The following is a 13,527-nucleotide window of genomic DNA, read 5'->3' as shown; positions in this document are numbered from 1 at the left end:
GGACAAATTCAACTGGGGAGGCCAATTATAGATAAATCAATTAACAAGAATTTATTAAGCAAGCGGTAGTAAGCAAAAGATGCTCTTTAGATCAACTGTGATGTCATGTTCCACGTTCCAGCTGGAACTTCCAGCGTCCAGCAAAGAGCACAACACAACCACTGGCCCTTGTGTCAGCCCACCTTGTGTCAGCCCTTGTGCCAGCTCAGCCTTCACCATGCTCCCTGTCACCCTTCTTGTCACCTGCGCCCTGACACTCCCATCAGTCCTGAAAGCTCTCGATTGCCTGGATTTTGTCATCCATCCCTGCAGGATGCTGACATTGGTCCTGAGGAAGGTATGGTGCCATTCCATGGAGGTGGACACCCCCCAGCTGCCCGGCTGGGCTGGAGTTCTGTGGGGATGGTGTGGGACAGGGACACCACTCTGAGGTGTTGCTACCTCTGCAGGCTGTCACAGACAGAGAGGACGAGATGGAGGTGGACATGCAGACTGATACAGAGGAGGACATGGAAGTGGATGGAGAAGAGACTGCAGAGGAAGAGATGGAGGTGGATGTGGAAGAGGAGATGGACCTGGAAATAGAAGAGTACATTGAGGACATGGACATTGATGAAAAAGATGAGGAGGAGGCCATGATCTTGGGATGAAGACCAATACCAGCAGCAGGACAGGCATGTGGTCCCCACAGGCAGAGTGGGTCCCCTGCTGCCAGGCTGGGCCTGGGCTGGGTGGTCCCTGCTCAGGGATGTGGTACCTGTGCACTGGATTCTGGTGGCCATCCCCAGCCTGTCCTGCGCTTGCTGTGCCAGCCTGGGGGCACATGGAAGAGCCTTCTCTGCCTGAGTGGAGTGACTGTGGCACTTGCTTTTCCTCAAGGACTGATGGAGATCCCGGACAGAGATGCCACCCTTTTGTACATACGTTTTAGAGTTTGTTGTTGTCTTTAGGATATAGATTTTAGGGCTTCTTTTTGCCTTCTGTGAATACGTTTCATAGACTTTTGTTAGATATGTTCTTAGGTATATACGTTCTACAGACAGTTGTTGTTACAAATATTCTTACAATGTAAATGTGTTCTGTGTTCTCATTGCTGTTCTTCTGAAAATAAACAATCTTTATTTTCCACACCCCAGTTCTCTTTCCATTTGCTTCAGGCACAGGCAGCATTTGCAAAGTTGTGGTTTCCGCTTGCTCCAGGTTCCCAGGGCTGGAGGTCGGTGGGGGAGCTGGCACAGCCACGACCATGTGCTACCCAAACCAGGGTGAGCTGGACCACATGGTGTCGCTTAATGAGGTTTCTATAGCAGCACACAAAAATTAGGTTACTCAAGAACTGTTATTCCCTTTTTCTCTCGCTGCCCTTGTGCTGCACGTTGGGCACCAAAATCTGTCTTGGTTTGAAAAGACAGGTGTCTGCTAAGGAAGGCAGGAGCCTTCCTGGAAACGGAAAATGTAAACCCCCTCCCTCCAACTCATTATAATTTTGAAATTAAAAGGCTCTCAGGCAAAGATATGGGAATAGGAATAACAGTTTTTTACTAGGAAAATTAAAAATATAACTGCAATAATACAAACAAACAAAAAAACCCAAACAACTGACAGAGTCAGAATAGGACCTGACACCCTGTGGGTCAGGGTGTTGGTAGCAGCACCCCCAAACCCAGCTGGGGGAGCGGAGGTTTGGGGGGAACAATGGGAAGGGGGTGGGAGAGGGGGCACAGGGGGAGGTGGGAGCCACTGAGGCTCCCCCAGGTCACCCCAGGACCCCCAGGCCCCGTCCCAGCGCCCCCAGTTCCCTCTGCAGCCCCGGCTGAGGGGGCTCAGCCCAGGAGCCGCCGTCGTTCGGGGCTCCCCCGAGGGCAGCGAACGGGAGAGCTCCCGGCTCGGAGAGGCCCCAGCAGAGGAGGGGATCTTGTCCCTCCTCGAGGGCCTTGAAGGGGCTTCAGGCCCCTCTGAAGAGGAGCTTTCCTCTTTTTAGGGTTTTTTGGGTGGCTCCCACCACTCCAAGGGTGTTTTTTCTCCCCATTTTAGGGTGTTTGTGGGGCCGCAGCCTCACAAGCCCCTTTTTAGGGGGGATCATGATGGCTTTAAGTGACATTTTTATGGGCCCCCCACTCCAAGCCCCTGTAGGGGATGTTTTGCCCCCCCCAGGGTGGATTTTTGGGGTTTAAGGGCCCCCGCTCTGGTCGGGTCCCACTCTAAGTCCCCTTAAAAGGGCAACACCACTCCCGCTGATTCTGGCAGCGGAGCCCGGGGGCGTTGGGAGTTCCTGGAGGATTTGGGGGTCCCTGGGAGGGTTTGGGGGTCCCAGGAGGGTTTAGGGGTCCCAGGAGGGTCTGGGGGTACCTGGGTGATGCCGATGATGGCAATGGGGACCATGTGCTGGGTATAAATGCTTATGATGAATTCCTGGGGGTGTTTTGTGTATCTCCAGGGTTTTTGGGGTCCCGGTGGATTTTTTGGGGCGTTTCCAGGGGAGTTTTCAGCATTCCCAAAAGGGGGGATTGGGCGATTCCAGGGGGAACCCAAGGCTGTTTCGGGGTACCTGCCGGTGACAGAGATGGGGACCCCGTGCCGCGTATGAACCTTCTCAGGGGGCTCTGGGAGGTGTTGGGAGGTCCTGTGGGAATTTTGATGTCCTGGGAGGGTCTGGGGGGGATCTGTCTGGGGTTCTGCGGTCTTGGGGAGTTTTTGGAGGGCCCAGGGATGGTTTTGGGGTCGTGGGGAGGTTAGGGTGTCCCGGGGGGCTTGGGGGTTCCCGGGAGGGTTTGGGGGTACCTGGGCGATGCCGGTGACAGAGCTGGGACCCCGTGCCGGGTATGAACCTCCTCACTGTGCACGGGCAGCGTCAGCGTGTTCAGGGAGATCCTGGGGGGCCCGGGGTCACCCCAAACCCCAGGGGACCCCAAATGCTCAGGGACCCCCCAAACTCCCCTCACCGCTGGATCTGCTGCAGGCAGGGGGGCACCAGCACTCGGCCCCCACGCTCCACCATCACAGGGGGGCTGTGGAAGAAATCTGGGGGTGCACGGACAGGTCCGGGGGGACCCCCTAAGTCCTGGGAAAGGGGAAACACCGGGGAACTCCCAGGAATCCCCACTGGGGGGTAAGGGGAGATCCAGGAGGAGTTTGGGCGGGCTTAATTGTGTCACTATCCTCAGGAAAGGGGACTCCAAGGGTCCCCGGTGTCCCCATTCCCAGCAAAAGGTGGGAAAACCTGGGCTGACTGGGAATAGGGGTCCCAGATGTCCTCGGTGTTGAGGAAAGGAGGGGCTGGGCGCTGGGAAAGGCAGGAATAGGGGTCCAGGGGGTCTCTGGGTGAAGGAAAAGGGAGCTCTGGGGGCTAGGAGAGGCGGGATGGCCGGGAAAGGGGTGCGGGGGTTGCTGGTGCCGGATAAGGGGTGCAGGGTGGAACCCACGCCGGGAATGGGGGTGCGGGGGGATGGCGGCGCCCGGGAATGGGGGTTCAGGGGCCCCTCGGTGCTCCGGAATGGGCGACCAAAGAGTCCCGGTGCCGGGGGTCCCCCTCAGCTCTCACCGCCCCCTGGGGCCCCAGGAGCGCCCCCAGCCCCAGCGCTGGAGCCATCGCGCTGCTCCTCCTCACTCCCAGTATGATCCCAGTATGATCCCAGTAGAACTCAGGCACCCAGGAGCTGCTCCCAGTACGATCCCAGTACAGCCCAGTCACTGCCACTCCTGGCATCCCCCCCAGCCCCCTCTGCGTCCCGACCTGTCCCGGCTCCATCCCCGCCCCTCCCGCGGCTGGGGGGACTTCGGGAGCGGGGGAGGAGGAGGAGGGAGGGAGGAAGAGGCGGAGCGGCAGCAGGGAGCAGCCGGAGGAGAGGGGAGGATGAACCGCGGGGCTCCGGCACTGCCTGAACTCGCAGCACCCCGGGAGCATCTCCCCCCATCCCGCAGGTGCCCGGGGAGGGGGAGCTCGCCCCAAATCTCCCGGGGCTCTCTGGGTTTGGGTTTTTTGGGGGGGATGTTTGGAGCTGGCAGGGCTCCAAAACCGAGCCGCAGCTGGCCCTCGAGGGGACATCGGGGGGTCCCCGGGAGGTGTTTTTGGGGGGTCCCGATGGGCGGCGGTGGCGGCAGAGCCCCAGCGGTTTTGGGGAGCCCCGGGAGAGCCGCGGCTTCCCTGAGCGGGAGCCCAGAGAGAGGAGAGCCCCGAAGCCCCAGCGGGGACCCCGAGAGGGGGGGACCCCTGGCAGTGCCGGCACCCCGGCAATGGGGGGTGCTGGGGCTGGAGGGGCGGCACGGCCGGGAAAGGGGTTCGGGGCTCCCGGGGCCGCCAGGGGCTGCTCCCACCGTGGGGGGAATTCCAGTCATTCCCCGTTATGCAATTTGCCCCCGGCACAGTCCCAGCTGTTCCCAGCTGCTCCCACTTTACTCTGGTGTGTTCCCAGTTCTCCCAGTTGCTCCTAGGATAGTCCCAGTAACTCCCAGAATGGTCCCAGTGTAAGTCCAGTATGTTCCAGTCACCTCCAGTATGATCCCAGTCCATCCCAGTATAAGCCCAGTTGTTTCCAGTCACCCCCAGCATGCACCTAGTGACTCCCAGTTCCTCCCAATTGCTCACAGCTCCTCCCAGTCACCCTCAGAATGGTCCCAGTCATTCCCAGTATATCACATTTGTCCCCAGTGTGCTCTCATTTGACCCCTGTAGTCTCCTACTCCATCCCAGTATGATCCCAGTATGATCCCAGTCTCCCTCAGCGTGATTGCAGTCTGCCCTGGTATGGCCAGCTGCTCCCAGTATGATCCCAGTACAATCCCAGTACAAACCAGTCCCTCCCAGTGCTGCCACTCCTGGCATTCCCCAGCCCTCTGTGCGTTCCCCCCTCCCGGATGTCCCGAGAGGAGCCCCAAGGGCTGGCAGTGCCCAGGCAGGGTCCCCAGCAAGCCCCAGTTGGGATGTGCAGCCCCCAGTTTTCCCAGTTTGCCTCTCCTTGTGCCCAGGCCGGGTTCCCCCCTGGAACAGCGGGTGGGAGCAGCCGAGAGCCCCGCGCTGCCCATCCCGACCTGGCCCGGCTCCATCCCCGCTCCTGCCGCGGGCTGCCAGGGCTGCGGGAACGGGACACCGAGGGTGTCACTGCTCCTGGGGCAGGAGGAGGAGGGAGGGAAGAGGAGGGATGAAGAAGGAGAGCCAGAAGGGATGGAAGTAGGAGAAGGAGGTGGGCTTAGGGAGGCGGAGGATGGGGAATGGAAGAGGAGGCACAGGAGGCAGAGGAAGAGGAGGGAGAAAGGAGGATTAAGGAAAAGAGAAGTAACCACAAGGCCGAGCACCCCCTAAATTCGCAGCCCCCACCCGTGGGATCATCACCCCCCTGATCCCACGGGTGCCTGGGGAGGGACAGTTTGGCTCAGATATCCTGGGGGGTCCCTGGGTGGGGTTTTTTGGGGGGATGTTTGGAGAATGAAGAACTGCAAAGCTGAGCGGAAAAGGCCCCTTGGGGGGACACTGGGGGGTCCCGGTGGCGGCTGCCGGCAGAGGCAGCCTGGAGGAGCAGAGCCCTGTGTCCCCCAGGAGCCCAAAGTGGGGAGCCCAGAGAGGGGGGAGCGCCGCCATCGGCGGGACCCTCAAGAGCCTGGAGAGGGGCAGGGGGGACTCCTTGGAGCCGCTGCAGCCCAAAGCAGAGAAGAAGGGGACAAGGGAGCCCGGGACCCCAAAACCCCCAGCACCCCTAAGTGGGGAGATGGAAATGGGGGGAACTTTTTGGGTTCCTTGGACTCCCAGCAGCCTGGGGAGGGCTGGCACCGAGTAGACGGGGAACCCCCAGTCCAAGTGTGACCCCCAGCAGCTGGGACAGGGGGAACCCCGAACACCAAAGGGGAGGGACCAGGGACGAGGAACCCTGGGAGGCATTTTCAGGGCTGAATCTTGGTGTTTGCGAGGTTTTTATGGACCCCAGATGGCCGGTGACTTCTACAGATGGACTTGGGCAGAGGGACCTTCAAACTCAACGTGTTCATCCCGTGTTTTTCCCCAAACCAGGATTTCCCATTCCCAGACCTTAGCCAGATTTAGGAGGAGGCTGCGAGGAAGAGGAAGGAGCCCTGGGACACCCAAGCAGGTGAGAAGGAAGTCACTGCCCCTTTCCCCCTCTCTCCTGCTCCATCTCCTAGCCCAGTACGGGCCCCGGCTGCTGGACAACACCGCTGCCGACGCCGTCCTGCTGGGGATGCACTGGGGGGATCTCCTTCCCCTTCCCTCTGGCACGGAGGCAAATCCCATCCTCTCCTTGTCCTTCCTCCCCCAGACCAGGAGCTGAGGATGGAGACCAGGGAGGACAAATCTCCATGGCAGAACCTCGTGGAAGAGGCCTTTTTGAGCGGCTCCATGGCACAGGAATCCAACGGGGAGGAAAATCCCCAGAGATCCTACAGGAGGAGGGGCTCCAAGCCCAGCCCAGGGTGCTCTGAGGAGGAAAGACCCACCCTGGGCCAGGAAGGTGGACAGAGCTCCAACCAGAGCTCAGAGCTGGTGGTCCATGAGCAGCTCCATGATGGGGAGAAGCCCCACAAGTGCTTGGAGTGTGGGAAGAGCTTCAGGCGGAGCAACAACCTGATCTGCCACCAGATGATCCACACTGGGGAATGGCCCTACGAGTGTGGGGAGTGTGGGAAGGGCTTCAGCTGCAGATCCAACCTCATCACCCACCAACGCATCCACACAGGGGAGAGGCCCTACGAGTGTGGGGAATGTGGGAAGAGCTTCAGCCGAAGGTCCTACTTGATAAGCCACCAGATCATCCACACTGGGGAAAGGCCATACAAATGTGGGGAATGTGGGAAGAGCTTCAGCCAAAGGTCCAAACTGATCATCCACCAAATGGTCCACACTGGGGAGAGGCCCTACGAGTGTCCCGAGTGTCAGAAGAGCTTTCACACCAGCTCCAGTCTCCTTGTGCATGAGCGGATTCACACAGACGAGAGGCCCTTCCGCTGCCCTGACTGCAGGAAGGGTTTCAAGCACAACTCCACCCTTTTCAAGCACCAGCGCGTCCACACCGGGGTGAGGCCCTACGAGTGTGGGGAATGTGGGATGAGCTTCAGCCAGAGCTCAAGCCTGATCTGCCACCAGAGGACCCACACTGGGGAGAGGCCCTATGAGTGTCCCCAGTGTCTGAAGAGGTTTCACACCAGCTCCCATCTCCTCCTGCACCAGCGGGTTCACACCGAGGAGAGGCCCTTCCTCTGCCCTGACTGCGGGATGGGCTTCAAGCACAACTCCCACCTCATCAGGCACCGGCGCGTCCACACCGGGGAGAGGCCCTACGAGTGTCCCCAGTGTGGGAAGAGCTTAATCCAGAGCTCTGGATTGACCCGACACCAACGGACCCACCGGTAAGGAAAGCCCTGCAAGTGCCCCAACTGCAGGAAGAGCTTTGTGCACTGCTCCAACTCCATCCCCCATGGGAGGACCCACGTTGGTCAGAGGCCCAGTGGCCCACATTCCCTGTGATACACAGAGGGAAGACACCTGGCTGGTTATCCTTTTGGTATGGCCCTAATATTTGTCTGATCTATCTTTATCCCTTAAAAACACCTGAAATAGGACCAAAAAGAAAGAAATTTGTCAGAGATGTCTAAAGTCTCACCATTTCACAGCTAATTGAGGGGGAATTTATGGTTTGGGGACATATTATGGAAGACTTGTTGGTCCTTGGGGGATTTTGGGCAGTGTTCTTCATCTCTCTGCATTCCAAACAACAAACAACAGTCCCACTGAAAACAACGCAATCTTACCCCAAAAAGTCTCAATCCCATCTAAAAATGGCTTGTTCCCATCTCAAAAAACCTCAGTCCCATGCCAAACTTACTCAGTTCCTTAGCCTCTAGTGTGAGATGGGGTTGGAAGAAGATTGGGAGAAGTGGGATCCAACTTTGGAGCAGTGGGATTGGGGTTGTGTGGGACTGGGTGGGTGGGATGTATTTTAGCAGTAAATAAAATTTTCAGAATTATTGATTCCTGTCCCATTCATTTTCCATCAGTTCTGGTTTGTTTTCCCGAGTGCCGCCTTCTCAGCTGTTTGTGTTTGTGTCCTCTTTTCTCTCCTGTCTTTCTCTGCCTGCTCTGTTTCTCTCTCAGTGTTTCCCTTGACCCAGGGCAGCTCCCACCAAAGGCCCTGCCCTGATTTCATTCCCAATCCAGGAGCTACAACCACCATGGGTGAAGTTATGAAGGCTGGCAGTGAAATGTCACTGTAGGATCTTGCTCCACTTGGCTTTTGCCTCTTCCATAAGAGCTTTGCCTTCAAGGGCAGGAAGATCTTTTCCTGGCTGGGAACTGGAATTCCAGCCCCTGGGAGTGTGTGCCATGGATCCCAGAGGGGCATTCCCGAGGCTGCCAGGGTGCTGCTCCTGCCGTGCCTCCCAAGGAGCTGTGCAGGGCCAGGGGACAAGGTGCAGCAGCTGTGTTGGTTCTGCAGTGCCACAAGGGCCCCTGGTTCCATGAGTTTCCGCACTGCCAACAGCGGTTCCTGGGTTCCCGTGGTGCCCTGCTGTGTCACCATGGATATTTGGTGGCATGAAGTTCCTCAGTGTCACAATGGCCTACCTGGCTCCATGAGCTCCCGCAGTGTCCAAATGGCCTCCTTGGATGGGCAGTGTCACCATGGGCCATTGGCTCCATGCAGCCCCGCTGGGTCACCCTGGGCTCCTTGGTTCCATGAGGTTCTGGGGGTGTCTCCATGGTCTCCTTGGATCCACAGTGTCACAATGGACCACTGGATCCACGTGGCCCTGCTGTGTCACCATGGCCCCTTGCTTCCATGGGACCCCAGGGTCACAACTGACTCCTTGCTTCCATGTCACCCCCTCAGTGCCAAAATGGCCCCTTCGTTCAATGGGGAACACAAAAGATTTATAGAAACATGGAGCAAATCCTGCTTAACACAGCTGGGAACATCTGTTTGCATTCAAAAGAGAGCTTAAAGGTGAGGATGGCACCAGCAGCTTCCATCTGCAACAGAGATCCAGGGAAAGGACAGGGACAGAGAATCCAGCTGGGAGACGCAGAGAATTCTGCTTCCAGAGATCATTTCTGGTCACACTGTCCCTTGTAGAAAGGTGACACCATTCCAGGCAGCCTGTACTGAGCAGGTGCTTCCTGAGTGGGGTTTGTTGTTCAGGAAACCTGCTCAGGCTTTTCCATTCTTTCCTTCCCAAGAGGAAAACTTCTCCTGGGCCTGTGTGCAGGCAGAGCCCTGAGGAGAGCAGGTGGGACACGGTGCAGTGGGCTGGGACATGGAGCTGCAGAGCTCAGGGACAAGGTTCTGCTGCAGGGCACAGGGATGTCAGTGCCAGGTGGGCCATGTCAGACATGGTGAGGCTGGGGCTGAGGAGCAGCTTGTCCAAACAGGGTCAGCCCTCAAGGGGCTCATTCTTCTACATGCCCAGACCTCCTAAGGAGACCTTCAGCATCCAGATCACCTGGCGAATGCTTCTATCAGCTCTTCTCTGAACTGGAAAATAAAAAATACCCACTTGATTAAAGAAAAGAAGTCATGAGGTAGACTTCTAAATCTTCCTCCTTAACAGAACTCCAAACTGACTCCAATCAGGTGCACAAGCCCTGGAGACTTGAACGTTTGGATTCGGGGCTGAGTCCAGGACCCTCAGGCACTGAGAGAATGTTGAAGAAGCTGCTCAAGGAGTCAGAAGCAAAACTCCAAGTCCCTTGGAGCATCACTGGGCCCCACTGAGGGCAGGCACTGCCAAAGGCTCCCCAGGGACTGGTGAGAGCAGATCCTTGAGGCCAGGACTGCAGGGAGCCAAAGGCACAGAGCAGGGAACTGCAATGCTGAGCAAGGCCTGGGCTGGCTGGGGGAAGCAGAAAGGCCAAGCCCTGAGCCCAGCCTGGCACAGCAGGGCCTGTCCCTCACGGGTGGCTCGGGGCTGTTTGCGGGGCAGTGGGATGTGAGGGGCAGCAAGGACAAATGTCACAAACCTGTGTGACACTGCAGATCCTCATGGAACCAAGGGGCCAGTGTCACACTGTGGGAAGTTGTGGAACCAAGGGATCACTGTGGCACTGTTGGGGCCCATGGAACCAAGGGACCAGTGTGACACTGTGGGGCCTCATGGAAACAAGAGGCCATTGTGAGCCTGCGGGGCTGTAACACCCCAGAACACTGAAATGCTGGGGGTCACCAAAGGCTCCTTTACTTGAGTTTGGTGCACAGGAGAAACACCAACCAGATATTCTCACCATGGCTAGATGCAAAGAATATTCTTGTTGGGAAGGGACCCACAATGATCATCATGGCCAGCTCTTAAGTGAATGGCCCACACAGGGATTGAACCCACAACTTCGGTGATACCAGCACTAACTGAATAAGAGGTCAAAATGACACAAAATTTTACTGGCAAAATATAGACAATCAAGGAACTTTGGCTAAGGTTTTAATACAACATCCTGTTCTACATAAAACCCTTATCATGGCGTTAACTTCATTAACTTAGCCCATTGAACCGAAAAACCTTTAAGCCTTAAGATGATAAGTTACCTAAAAATGTTCCAGGTAAGTTGGATTAGAAGGAGAAGAAATAGAGAACAACAGAAAGGCAGAAGATCTATAGAAAGACACGCACACAGGCACCAACTGCTCGGGTTCCAGCGTCGCCAACAGAGGAACCCCAGGAGAAGGCAGGATCCAGACCATGGGCTGGCCTCGAGCTCTGGCTTTTAACCCCCTGGGCCTCCATGGGCCCGCCCCTGGGGTGGGACTGCCAGTTGATTGCCCAATCAGAGTCAGGGTAGGCAACAGCTGGTGTTGATTGATTGACAGCACAGCCAATCAGAGCTGGGTTAGCACCACCCCTGCTGTGTGATTGACAGCTGTGCCAGGCCAGGGCTGGGGGCGGGGCTCTGTCCCACCACAAACCAAAGCCTGACCCGGCCCTGGCCCCACACGGGCATTCCGAGCATCCCAAGGGGTCTCGGGACATCGATCTCATCCAGCCTCTGACAGCAACCACGGTGACACTGGGGAACCTCATGGAGCCATGGGTCAGGTGTGACAGTGAGGGTCCAAGGACACCATGGTGACACTACGGAACTGTTGCATCCCAAGCCGAGGAAGGGGACGATGAGGCTGGGATGCCTTGGAGGAAACTCCCCTCTAAGTTATAATGCTATAGAGATATGTTCTCCCACAGTCCCTTGCACCTTTATGTTAATCATTTAAATTGTGTTATTCCTTTTCCCTCCCCACTTCTCAAAAGTTCTGCATTCCTTAGTTACATCATCCCTTGTCTCCTCCCCAGTTCCTGAATGGTCCCCGCTCCTGCTTTCCCTACTGGTCCCCCGTCCCTTGCTTTTCCTCCCCTGAATCTCTGTTGGTTGTTGCTCTTCAGTCCCTCCTCTGTGCCACCCCTGCTCCCTCAACCCAATGGCCCTCAGGTTTGATGCTCTGCCCCACTGTCTCCCTATATAGCCCTGGTCCAGGCTGTATTGTGTGTTCTGTGTCCCTGGACGCCTTCAGCGTGTAGTTGAAATAAACTGCCACTGGAACTCCACACAAAGAACCCCTCCTGCCTTTTCATTCTCCGCCGACATTCAAATGACACAGCGCAGCGTGAGCGTCTGGTGTGCAGAGCTATCCGTCCTTCCTGGCTGAGACACTCTTGGAAAGGCGGTGGCTTCGGCAGCTCCTGCTGCTCTGCGGCACGGAACCTCATGGAACCGTGGGTCAGCTGTGACAATGCAGGCCCAAGGACACCATGGTGACACTGCGGAACCTCATGGAACCAAGGGGCCATTGTGACACTGTGCTACCTCATGGAATCAAGGAGACCATTGTGAAACTCGGAGCCCCCAAGGAACCAAGGGTCCGTGGTGACCTTGTGGAGCCCGCAGTGTCACAGAGGAGCCGTTGTGACACAGCGAGGGCGCATGGAGCCAAGGGGCCATTGTGACACATCAGGGCTTTGTGGAACCACAAAGCCATTGTGACATTGCAAGGCCTCATGGAAGCACGGGGCCATTGTGACACTGCAGAAGCAAGGGGGACATTGTGACACTCCAGGGCCTCATGGAACCAAGGAGACCATGGTGACACTGTGGGGTCCCACAAAACCAAGGGAACATGGAACAGGTCTGTCTGGCTGGGGCTCCTGGGGACCACCTCTCATCTGCCTTTGAGACACTGGGACCATGTGCTTTTCTTTCTTACGGGAAAAACCATCCATCTCCACCAGGCACCCATGGCTAATATTGGGGAACTGTGTCCAGAATTCCCTATATCCAAGGACAGCTCCAAGACAGAAGCTGCCAGGACTGACAAATCTGGCTGGCCTTGGCTTCCTGAGGGCTGGCACTCATGTGCCTCTGAAACACTGGGGCTCTGTGGTTTCCTTCCTATGGAAAAGAACTCCTCTTCCTGTCCAGGTGCTCATGGCCAAAACTGGGATACCACCTCCAAAACTCCGTACATCCAAGGATTGCTCCCAAGTGAAAGCAGCCAGGACAGACAGGTCTGGCTGCCCTTGGACTCTTGAGAGCTGCCTCTTACCTGCTATCCAAACACTGGGGCTCGGTGCCTTCCTTCCAATGGAAGAGAAGCTTCTTTCTTCTCAAGGGGTCCGTGGTCAAAATACAGATTTCTCCTCCCAAATTCAATGTATCCAAGGATTCCTCCATGACAAAAGCTACCAGGACAAACAGGTCTGGTTGGCTGAGCGTCCCAGGAGCCACCTCTCTCCTCTTCTGCCTTTGAAACACTTGGGTTCTCTGCTTTCCTTCCTATGGAAAAGAACCATCCTTCTCCTCTGGGTACCCATGTCTGAAATTGGGATTCTACCTCTAAAATTCCCTATATCCAACGGTTGTTCCCAGCCAAAATCTGCCACTACCGACAGGTCTGTCTGGCCTTGGCCTCTGGTGGCTGCCCCTGCCACACTGAGGCTCAGTTCTTTCCTTCCCATGGAGATCCCTGTGACACTGTGGGCACCTCATGGAACCAAGGGGATCATTGTGGCACCACTGGAGCCCATGGAACCAAGGGGCCATGGTGACACAGCGGGGCTTCATGGACCCAGAGACCATCATGACTCTGTGGGGCCTGATGGAACCATGGAGGCCATTAGGACCCTTCAGGGCCTCGTGTCACCAAGGGGGCATTGTGACACCTCAGGGCCTCCTGGGAGCAAGGGACCATTGGGACACTGTGGGGCCCCATGGAACCGAGGGAACATGGAACAGGTCTGGCTGGCTTGGCCTCCCAGGGGCCACCTGACAGGTCTGGCTGATCTTGGAATGCCAAGGGCTGCCTCTCATCAGCTCCTGGAGCACTGGGACTCCATGCTTTCCTTGCTATGGAAAAGAACTGTCCATCTTTTCAGACACCCATTGCCAAAATTGGTACCCTCCCTAAAAAAAATCCTATAAGCAAGAGTATTTCTCAGAACAAACCTTTCAACTCTGGCTGGCCTTTTCCTCTGGTGGTCACCTCTCATTTGCCCCTGAAACACTGGGGCTCTGTTCCTTCCTTGCTATGGAAAAAAAAACGAGGTTTC

At 56.7% G+C, this 13,527-nt stretch overlaps 1 protein-coding gene and 1 pseudogene across 1 annotated transcript in view; one reads left to right on the top strand and one right to left on the bottom strand.

Moving 5' to 3' along the window:
- Positions 1 to 7,438, top strand: part of LOC128782918 (zinc finger protein 436-like) — a 153,641-nt gene extending 146,203 nt beyond the window's left edge. The window contains exon 4 of the mRNA XM_053933442.1: positions 6,267 to 7,438. Coding sequence (XP_053789417.1) covers positions 6,267 to 7,357 — 1,091 coding nt within the window. The 3' untranslated portion in view covers positions 7,358 to 7,438. The remainder of the gene's footprint in view (positions 1 to 6,266) is intronic.
- Positions 1 to 13,527, bottom strand: part of LOC128782904 (zinc finger protein 271-like) — a 510,341-nt pseudogene that overhangs the window by 222,364 nt on the left and 274,450 nt on the right.

This window comes from Vidua chalybeata (assembly GCF_026979565.1).
Source record: "Vidua chalybeata isolate OUT-0048 chromosome W unlocalized genomic scaffold, bVidCha1 merged haplotype SUPER_W_unloc_5, whole genome shotgun sequence".
NCBI classification, from domain to species: domain Eukaryota; kingdom Metazoa; phylum Chordata; class Aves; order Passeriformes; family Viduidae; genus Vidua; species Vidua chalybeata.
The sequence above is the reverse complement of the archived record's forward strand: the minus strand, read 5'-3'. Positions and strand labels throughout refer to the sequence as shown.